General features: G+C 38.5%; 1 protein-coding gene and 1 long non-coding RNA gene across 2 annotated transcripts; one reads left to right on the top strand and one right to left on the bottom strand.

Moving 5' to 3' along the window:
• The first annotated feature begins 2142 nt into the window (after positions 1 to 2142).
• Positions 2143 to 3229, top strand: LOC136489905 (uncharacterized). The gene is made up of 4 exons (XR_010767434.1): positions 2143 to 2403; positions 2510 to 2569; positions 2872 to 2987; positions 3104 to 3229. It is a non-coding gene; the product is annotated as an uncharacterized lncRNA (long non-coding RNA).
• On the bottom strand, positions 2856 to 6219 carry LOC136489904 (receptor kinase-like protein Xa21). The gene is made up of 3 exons (XM_066486412.1): positions 3528 to 6219; positions 3064 to 3438; positions 2856 to 2968 (listed from the first exon to the last, which is right to left on the bottom strand). The coding sequence occupies exons 1-2, from the start codon at positions 6217 to 6219 to the stop codon at positions 3065 to 3067; spliced, it is 3066 nt and encodes a 1021-aa protein (XP_066342509.1). The 3' UTR covers positions 2856 to 2968; position 3064.
• Positions 6220 to 11061: the final 4842 nt, after the last annotated feature.

Here is an 11061-nt window from a genome sequence, read left to right as displayed (position 1 = left end):
GCTATGCCGCAGTTATCAGTCTGGTCCTCTCTTCTAGCAACCTCAACGTTGAGGATGCACAAAATGGCCAACTAATCGAACAACGTAGTTTTTGTTGTGTATTTAGATGTACACTATGTATAGATATATAATAAAAATAATATATTTCGAAAAAATCAAAATGTCTTATAATTTAGATCGGATAGAGTACAAAACACAGGCACAACACGAATGTGATAAGTGAGAAACACAAGAAGGTAACTCAATAAAACTTCATCGGATAAAATAGTGAAATATGAAGGAAAACAATAATACAATAGGTGAACGGTCCTATCTATCCAGAGAGCCACTTAGTGAGACTTTTTGTCATTGGATTGGATAGTTAGCTGGTGGAAGAGGACATCACCAGATCAAACGGTTAAAAGCATCAATGAAACCAGCGAACAACTAAATAGGAACCAAGCTTCACTAAAAGTTCAGATGCGATGAGCTTGGTACACAAAACAGTGAAGATGTGTGTAGTTTCTAGAAAGCACCCTAGATAAAAACTAGAAGCACCGATGACCCGTTGTTCAAAATGACATTCAAAGTCAAACAATTTCAAATTAACTACATCTATAAAAAGTACTAACATTTATGACCATGAATAAGTATCCTAAAATTCATTATAGAATATACTTTTATACATAAACATATTTGGAGACATAAATATTGTGTTGTATGAATTTTATCAAATTTAATAAATTGTCTTAAACAAAAAATTCCAATCTTTTGGGAATAGGGAGTATCCAACAATCTATTTTACCTCTTTGAACTATCGTCGTACTTTGATTTACCTCCTCGAACTCCAAAATCAGACATCTTACTGTCTGTACTCTCATAATCATACAAATTAATACCTCCATGTCCTAGTTTAGTGTGGTTTTAAGCGGTGTTTTTGTCTTTTTAATTAAAAAAATAAATAAATACTTGATAAGGTTCTTAAACCGCAACAAATGTCTCTAAGCTTCAAAATTTTTTAAATCAGTTCTATAAATATACTAGGATATGACAAGTCGAAATAAAACATTTAAACCTCATGAAAATATCTCTAGATGCTTGAAAGCATCCGTGTTGGTTTCATTTTATGATTTTTCTTGCAAAATGTTTTCAGAACACATTTACATAACAATTATAATGTTTTAGGAATGTTTTAGATTTTCTCTAGATATTTTTTTCATTTTCCTAGAGCTAGATCTATTTTTTAAGCATCTACATTTATTTTATGATCTATTAATAATTTATTTTGAATTATCGTATTCTAATCTATTTCTTTATTTATTTTGGAAATTTTAAAAGCTTAGAGACATTTTTTGTGGTTTAAAAACCTTATCAATCATTTACAAAAAAAAATTAAACTTAAAAAGGCACAGAAACCACCTTTAAAACCACTCCAAAACAAGACAAGGAGATAATATGAATTTTTTTATAAGATTTAAGATGATATTTGGTTTTAAAGTCTAAAAAAAATAATCAGACTATACCAATAATTTAAGAGGTAGAATAGATTTTTCTTCTTCTTCTTCTTTCTCATCACCAAAGCCAGGTCAGCCCAGTCCACGCGCGGGGGCGATCCTCTCTTACTCGCCACGGCACATGAGGCCCAATACTGACGGCCCACGCTGATCATGCCCTTCCAATTCCTTGGCACACTGGACACACGCTCACACCATCACGCGGCACACGCCAGTTCCAATTCTAGCCATTACGACCCCAAAGCTTCCAAAATCCATAGCGGCGGCGAAACGTGGAAGTCCCGATCACGGTGGCCAAAGGCCGGCGTCATGCTCAAGCACATCTTCCTCAACGAGCCCCCGCCGGATTCAACGCGCGGAGGCGGAGGAGGAGGATCTCGACGAGATCTACAACATTCTAGTTTTGAGTTTTTTCATTTGAAGTCGTTAAGATGCTCAAAAAAATTAATAGCATATTTAAACTTAAGAGCATTTTCGTCTTTTCACACCTGCAGTTTGACGGCGTTAGAGCCTAAACTGGCGGAAGTGGCATGGAGGACACGAAAAAGTTGAGTAGTGACGCTGAAGACCGCTGAATTTTTTCAGGGGCACATAGAGAATTACGAACTTTTATAATGGCACACAGGGAAAAGTCTCTTCCATTTTCCCCCTTCCTCTACATCCACGTGTTGAGCTCGTGATCGCGGCGCTGACTCGATTGATCCGATTCCGCGGACTGGTCTTGTCTATTAGTCTTTGTTTCAATTGATTCACGCTCGTTCATTTGATTGAGTGCACAGGAATGGGTGTCGGGGTCGGGGTGACGGATTCCACCCAACACGCCGGTGGATCTGGCCACGGTGAGATGGACGATCTGTTGTATATGCCGTCGCTGCCTGATGAGGACAAAGAGGAGCCCCATGCTTATTAGGTAGCAACTACCTAATTCTCCTTTATATGCTCGTAGAAAACCTTTCTTGTTGTTTTGGCACTAGCTGTTGATTCCTTGTCGTCTAAGTGTTTGATAAAATGCGCAGGAACCCAACAGACAGTTAGTGCCTGGGCACAGGGATTTAGTGGACACGGAGATCCATCAGGTTTGTTCACAGCAATTCAGTATTACTGAGTACCGGACACATTGTATGAAATGCTTATCAGTATCTTTAGATCAACAATCCATGTTTATTGATTTGGAAAAAGTCTACTTAACCCCTCACCTATCATACTTGGTCTACTTCACCTCCCAACTATGAAACCGTCTATTTTACCCCCCCAACAGACGGTTTCATAGTTGGGGGGTTTAAGTAGACTTTTTCCTTATTGATTTGGTTGCCTGAAACTGCATATGGTGGAAACAGTGTATGAACCTACTTATCGGTCACCCACTTTAAACCTGCAGCTCCACATGTGGGCATTTTCCTTGCATGCCAAAAGCGAGTCACTTGTAGGAGGGGTTCATCGTCGACAAGGACTGGGAGTCAGCAGTGATGGGAGCTCTGCAACACCGACATAAAGGTTATTTTCATAAAACCTATATAAACTACATTACTACAATCAGATGTCAAGTTGACACTGAACTGTCTAGTGTTACCTCAGGTTCCTCTCAGATAAGCCTCCTTTATTCCGTGCAGCCTTGCAGCCACTCCCTGCATGTCCATGCGCTCACTTGGGGATGGGTTGGCGCAGCAAAGTCCAATCTGAAGCAGTGAGAGTAAACACTCCAAGTTTTTCTCCTTCATGGCTACTGAAGTTTCTTGTGAGACATCACGCTCATCTTCTAGCACTAGGTCAGGATCCGTAATATGTAATACCCTGTCAGGAAAGTTCATCTCAACAAATCTTACAATATTCAGTCCATCCTTGAACATGTCATCTGTTGGCCTCTTCCTTATAAATAGTTCCAGGAGAATGATTCCAAAACTGTAAACATCTCCAGCGGTTGAAACTTTGCCTCCTGCTGCACACTCTGTAGATTGCACAGAAGAGTTGTTTAGTCCAAAGATAACACAGCACACGATGACACAAATAACAACACAGTATGAAAATTGGCATTACCAGGAGCAATATATCCTATTGTCCCCTTGATAGCAGTTGAAGAAGTTGAGATCGAATCAGCAAAATATGATGCGGCAGAATCAAATTTGAACCTTGTAAGGCCAAAGTCTCCAATATGTGCTGTCATGTTGTCATTCAAAAGAATGTTGCTGGGCTTTAGATCACAATGAATAATAGTTCCTTGGTTATTATGGTGGAGGTATTCCAAAGCATCTGCGACATCCACCACAATGCATAACCTTTGAGCAAGCGTAATGCTGCTAGGAGTTGGAGTGCTTGCGTCATTTTGAGTCGAGTATAGTAATGCATGCAAGTCACCTCGTGGCATGAACTTGTAGACTAAGGCTTTGAAATCATTTCCCTTTGGGTCACTACTTGAGCATGCAGTCAGTATAGGGACTAGATTGCGATGCCGCAAGTTTCTTAGAGCATTACATTCTGCAATGAAGCTCTTTTGTGCTCCACTTGTCTCTAGACTGAACACTTTGACAGCAACCATGGTTCTGTCTTGAAACAATTTTCCTTGATATACAGAAGAATATCTTCCTCTACCAATCAAATTGGATTCTGAGAATCCCTCTGTTGCTCTGGCAAGATCAGTGTAAGAAACTTTGGCGAATTTGCTATCGAATGAGGGCGAAGATGGAATATTTGCCTTTTGTTTTCCCCTCCAGAACACCACTACAGATACGACTACAACAAGTGACACAATGGAGGCTAACAATGGAACCACCACTTTTGTTACAAAAGAATGCTTCTGCTGCTTGCTAGATTTTACAGGCATGACAGGACATGCAAGTAGGTGTAACTCTAATGCCCCACCACACAGCTCCTGATTTCCATCAATCCTCATGCCTGTTGCATTTCTGAAGATTCCTTTTGTGGGGACCTGACCCATAAGGTGGTTGTATGACAAATCGAGTTGGTCAAGATGTAGGCTGCCAAGAGACACAGGTATTGGTCCGGTCAAGTTATTGTGAGACAAGTTAAGAACTTGCAGAGCACTTATGTTGCCTAGGGAAACAGGAATGCTTCCATTGAAACTATTCTGATCCAACTGTACATATTCTAAACTTTCACAGTCACCCAGAGTGTTTGGGATATCTCCAGATAGTTTATTGGATGACAGTAGAAAATTTACAAGTTGTTTGGCTTTGCCAACTTCTCTAGGGAGTTGCCCCTCTAGATTGTTTGAAGATAAACCAATTTGTCTTATTGTTGGAATTTCAAAAATCTCCTTTGGTATCATACCGCTGATAAGATTATTGGAAATGCTAAATGTATCGAGCATCCGAAGGTTTCCCAAACTTGCATGTAAATGACCATAAAATTGGTTAGAATCAAGAAAGAGAGTGCCCAATTGGGACAGGTTAGAAAGAGATTCTGGAATAAAACCTGAAAAGTTGTTGTCGTGCAAAGCTATAATCTGTAAACTTTTCAGAGACCCAAGCCATTCTGGAACTCCACCTGTAAATCGATTGTCATGGAGACCTAATCCGATCAGGTTGGGGAGGTTTGATATGCCCGAAGGAAAAACCCCTGATAAATGATTCAATCCCAGAAATAATTTGTGAAGCTGCACCGAAAGGTTACCTAATGAGTCCGGCACATTGCCCTCCAGATCGTTCGCAGCCATTGACAAAATCTGTAGCTCAGTGCAATTGGCTAAGCTGTACACAAACTCCCAATCTTTCTTGTTGACAGCTTTGAGTTTATTGGATTCAAGATTCAATTCCACGAGTTTGGTAAGTTTACCAATGGAGCTCGGTACAAACCCAGTGAAATTGTTCCACGACATGTCGAGACGGAGTAAGCCAGAAGCATTAGAAAATATTGAAGATGGAATATGTCCGTCAAAGAAGTTTGCGCCTAAAAGGAGATGCTGGAGATTAGGTAGAGAAATACCAAGATTGGATGGTATCTCTCCCCTTAGATCATTGAGACAAAGGGACAGGCCAGTAATTGAAGAAATATTCAATAAGGCATTTGGAAAACTACCTGCCAACTTATTGCCAGCCATACTAAAGGAATGCATCATGGATAACTTCCCTAATTCATTCGGGATGGTTCCCTCGATGCTATTAAACATACAATCAAGCAATCTTAGCATTGTGATATTGGCAAGAGAAGAAGGGACAGTTCCAGTAAAATTGTTGTCAAAAAGTGACAATTTTTGAAGGCCATAAGGCAAATCTTTAGGGATTTGTCCACTTAGATGATTTTTATCCAGCTGTAGTACCATGAGATTGGATAAATTTGCAAAATCAGGTATAATTCCATGTAGCCTGTTGTTACTCAGCTGGAGGGATTCGAGGTGATGCAAGTGATCACCAAGGGACTGAGGGATGTGACCAGTGAATGCATTTCCTGATAGGACCAAATGTTTCAGGAATGTAAGGTTCCCGAGCGAAGGACAGATTTCCCCTTCCAAACCTCGATCTGTCAGATTAAGAGAAGTGACACGAGGAGGAGCCTTCCGTCGGCACAGGACACCGACCCAATTGCAGAAATGGTTGCTATCATTCCAAGAAATCAAGGCTTGCTGTGGATCGAGACTGATTGCCTTCTTGAATTCAAGCAGCGACAAGTGGTCAGTCTCATTCCCGTAAATGTTGCTGCAGAGAATGAGTTGTGCACCAAAAGCCACGAGTGCCAAGAAACGAAATTGCCAAGCCACAATAGTAGCCTTCATGGTTTCTTAGCTACCTTCAACAAAACAAGTGTTTTTTTTTTTTTTTTGGGGGGGGGGGGGGGGGGGGTGTTAAATCGTAAAAGCTAATAAATTTACATTTAGAAAACCAAAGAAAAAAAGAAATCCCTGTGAAGTACCTGGATGACTTGATTTTCAGACCTTCTGCTCGATTGTTCAGCCAACCGCACAATTGCAGTACACAAGGATCACAATGCGGTCAAAAGTCTACTTACTCGCATAGAACGAACAGGCCTGCACATAGAAACTGTCTTACACTTTCACCATTGCTTTGAGTAAAAAATTTAAACCAAAGTTGTTCACCAACCACCTAAACTTAATTATAAGATGGTACTAAACACAACAACTACAACCACATACTATTTTGGGACGGAGGGAGTATGGCTCAACTGCACAACTATTATAGGCTTCTTACAGACCGAGGTATTACATTAGTTTCCTTGTGTTGAATTCAGATCAAACTGATGAAAACAATCTATGTAAAAAGTTTCAGATAAATATTCAACAACTATTGCCATCAAGCACATATATTCAGATTATTTGGATGTGGAAGTACCCAGCGACATTTCTTTTATCTTCTGCTACTTGAGATTTTCCTTGTCTGAAGACGTTTTCGTTCAACAAGAATAAACAAGCATAGACGGTTTTTTTTTTTTTGTCTTAGCATAGACGTTTTATCTTCTGCTGATGGTCGACATCTTTAATTCTAGATCTAGTAATTTTGGCGTATATGCAAATATCACCGATGAAAAATAATAGGTTAAAGCTAGATGAACAAAAAGATTAGCCAGAGAGCGAAATCGACAAAGCCGTGTTATCTCCTCAACAAATGAAAAAGGCCGGGTACAAGGAGTAAACAAGAGGTGCATACTCACATCTAGTACACAGCTGGAGTATGCAACGGCGATCTGTGGCGCCGTGGCTCCGGCAAAGGCACCAGCGGAGTCACGGAGAGTGAAGGTGTTCGACAAGGCACCGTGCCGGGAATGAGGCAGTTGCGCATTAGTAGCACCCGGTTGTTAAAAGAACAAAATCAGAACACACTATATATGAGTCCAGGAAGTCAAATATTACATATAGCTACAAATAAGGGTAATATTAATAGACAATACTCAATATATAACGTACTTAGTATAGAGCATATAACCTTAGATAGCAAACAGCGGAAAGACAACTCCGATCTTCGGGTGAAGACTTCAATCCACAGGGACAACATCACAAGGCTAACTCCTCAAGACTAGCAATCTGGTACCCATCCAGGATTTTTATCCAAATCATTGAAAAATAAAGCAAGCGTAAGTACATGTCATACTCAACAAATATAACATAGGGTTCATGAGGCTTAAAATGCTGACACTGATTTAACTGCAATTAACTTTTAATTATCACAATTTTAGTATAGGAGTAGCAACAAGTTTATCACAAGCCCACATAAACACATGATCAGGTAAACATGAATAATGAATAGCATAAACAGTAATCATTAATGAGCATCTTTATCATTAGTAGCATCAGTGTTCATCATCTATTCCGTAAATGTTCTCAGGCCGCTCGTGACTGTGAGCACGACTGATATACCAATTTTACACTCTGCAGAGGTTGTACACTTTTACTGTGAGTCGTGATTTACCTTTTCGTCCGAGGTGATCAGCCTCTTGACCCACTACCAAGGAAGGTCGGCAGGGTTCACTATAAAGCCTTTCAAAGGTTCGTCTAATAAGTTAGGGTCATTAGATGCACTCGACAAACAGATGTAGAGCCCCCTCTTTCCGATGGCACAATGACGCGCAGCCTATACACAAGGGGACAGAGGCCGCACTATATCCGATTCGACAAGCCATTCTTACGCCAATAAAGGTAACCTCTAACAAACTAGAAAATATTCTCATACTGAGCTAAAGCCAAAGCCATATAGCCCTCACAGCTGTACTGTAAGTTTCGGATGATCACTTACAGATAAGTCATTAGGGAGAGAAATCTAGAGCACCATAAAAACAGTCCAATGCTCTAGCCCCTTGTTCCATATTGCTAAAAAGCATCTTTTAGTGTTTATTGCATATACCATTAGTCAAGTTACAAGATCATAGTTTCAGTTGAGCACTAGCATCGTACTACCAAATGCAATACCCCATAGGTATCAAGGCACAAGGTATAAAGCACTAGAAAATCTTTAGTGGCAGTCAAGATAGACTCATGTAGTATGAATTAAATGATTAAAGGTGTATAGGACAACAAGGAAGATCCTATGCTATACTTGTCTTAAACTTAGATTCATCTTCTAGTCTAAACCTTCAATGGAACTCTTTGATCAACACGTAAAGCTCACCGACTGGACATGATCATAAAGCACCACACAAGCATCCATGCAATCATACACGAAGCAAACAATAGAACTAAATTAGAATAGTACACCAAACATAATAAACAGCAAGTAAAAAGGTTTTAAAGATGTTCTAGATGTCGCTACGAACACACAGACACGAAAAGCACGCTAATTAGAACTACGGTTGTAAAGAAATGACTACAGAATTTTATATTATAAAAGAAAAGTGAAGTCTATAAGCTTGATTTATGTTAATTAGAAAAAATTGTGAGTAGAATTAATTTAGATTAAACAAATCATATTTATACTTAAAAACTGAGTTGAAGCTAATCATATTTTATTTATAAATATTTTGATATCATTTATGCCAATTCAACTTTAACTTGCAAATACAAACTGACATGTGAGAACATCTAATCAAATTTGATACGTGTGTTTAGAATAAACATATTGGCCCCGTTCGGCTTGCTGAATTTTGACTGAAACTGGCTGAAAACACTATTCTGGCTGAATTGTTGTGAGAGAAAAACACTGTTCCGGCTGAAAAAAGAAGCCGAATAAGCCGGATATGGGGTAAGCCGAACGGAGTAATTATAATTTAGAAACATATTTATGTTAGCAACTAGTCATGTTAAAACTTCTTTGCAAAAGAGCATTGTATATAATTATATTGCTTTTTATTTATAAAAACTAGATGTATGCATATTAATCAAATTAATATTTAAGCATATATATAAAAGTCACTTGACATGAAAAACGATGACACTAGCATGTAGATCACATCGATATGAATCTAACGCAATTGGAACGACTCGAAACGGACTTAAAACGAATATACGACAACGATATTACGAACTGGTGGTAATTTTGTAATTACCTCGTCTTCATCCTTTGGTCTCCCGTACAGCCACCACATGGCCATGGCAACAGCAGCTGCGTAGGGGTGGGCTTGACTTGTTGCACGAAGGAGAGGATGGTCGGGCTAGGCAGCGCGGCGGCGACGGCGATGACGAGAGGAGGAAAAAAAATCTAATTTACTACACGAGGAATTTTTCAAACTAGGGGCTCCCCTTACGGTAGTTTTGGTGTGCTTTACTTAAGGGGTTGGTACATATTTATAGAGAGAAAGACTCTCCACATCTACATCAACTAGCAATATGGTATTAATTGATGTTGCACCCTCCATATTTACTAATGGGCCTAAATAATCATTAAAGCCCATTAGTAAATAAATACATGGGCCTTTAGAATTTATTAGGATTATTGCACGCGGGCTTTGAGAGTTGGTTGAAAAATGAGATATATTATTTATTTTCGGAATTAATTAATTTTGCAAATAAAATAATTCTAGAAAAATCCAGAATTGATATTTAAGCCATGAAAAATACTCTGAGACCTCTGAAAATTTGAGAAAAATTTCAGAGACACTTTGGAACATGATGAACCCAAATAAAGTATTTGAAGCTCATGAAAAATTGTTGGGAACTTAGAACATAAAGATTAAGGTGAAGGATGTAGGAATTAAATTCTAGAAAGAAGCTGAAAAATTCCTTGAGATATATATTCGTCTCCTAAACGTATTTAAAAAAACATATTTTGCACATAGAAACATAAGGTGCGACCGACATTGAATGCAACAAACATGTTTCTACCTTAAGATAAATTTTAATCTAATGAAAATTTATTATTTCCCCATGTTTTTTTAGCATAAAAATACAAAATTAAATCATTTTAGCTATATTTCAAGAGAAACAAATTTTAGGGTGTTACAACATAAATGATATGTATGTAGGAAGCCAGTATTTCTTTACTTTAACTCCTTTGCATACAACTGGTCAAAGATGGATGCGTTGGTGGCCGCATGTTCTTGCATAAATGATATGTATGTAGGAAGTCAGTGGCCCTGTTCGCTTCTCTTATAATCCGTCTTTTTCAGTTTATTTTTTTAGGCGAAATAATGTTTTTCTCTCATAATAAATCAGTCGGAACAGTGTTTTGACTTATTTTTTCAGCGAAGCGGGCCAGTATTTCTTTACTTTAACTCCTTTGCATACAACTGGTCAAAGATGGCTGCGTTGGTGGCCGCATGTTCAGGAAGAAAAGAGAGAAAGTGCCATCCCATGAAGAAAAGGTGAAAGCGGCATCCATAAGTTAACCCTGTTACACTTGTACTAGTCCACTAACCCGCTCTATCGCATGAGATAGAATTTTAGAAGTCATAAGCATTAGATGATGTTAATGTTTAATGTCTCTGGCTAATGATAATTACTTATACTAATCTTCATGTTTTTTCTCTCTCTTTGTTCATTTTATAACCCAATACGCGTATAGACGCTCTTTAATCTTTATATAGTTGTAAGAATCTTACCGATTACTAATCTATATGTTCTGTCATCCATATCAAAAAAAAAATTCCTCTTTGTATAGCATCTCTATGTATTTTCAATATACATTTAGTTAAAACCTTAATTTAAATTATGGTGACTCTTGTTGCAGCCCAT

The sequence above is a fragment of the Miscanthus floridulus genome, chromosome 10 (assembly GCF_019320115.1).
Source record: "Miscanthus floridulus cultivar M001 chromosome 10, ASM1932011v1, whole genome shotgun sequence".
NCBI classification, from domain to species: Eukaryota; Viridiplantae; Streptophyta; class Magnoliopsida; order Poales; family Poaceae; genus Miscanthus; species Miscanthus floridulus.
Note: the sequence above shows the minus strand (reverse complement) of the source record. Positions and strands in the feature narration are given on the sequence as shown.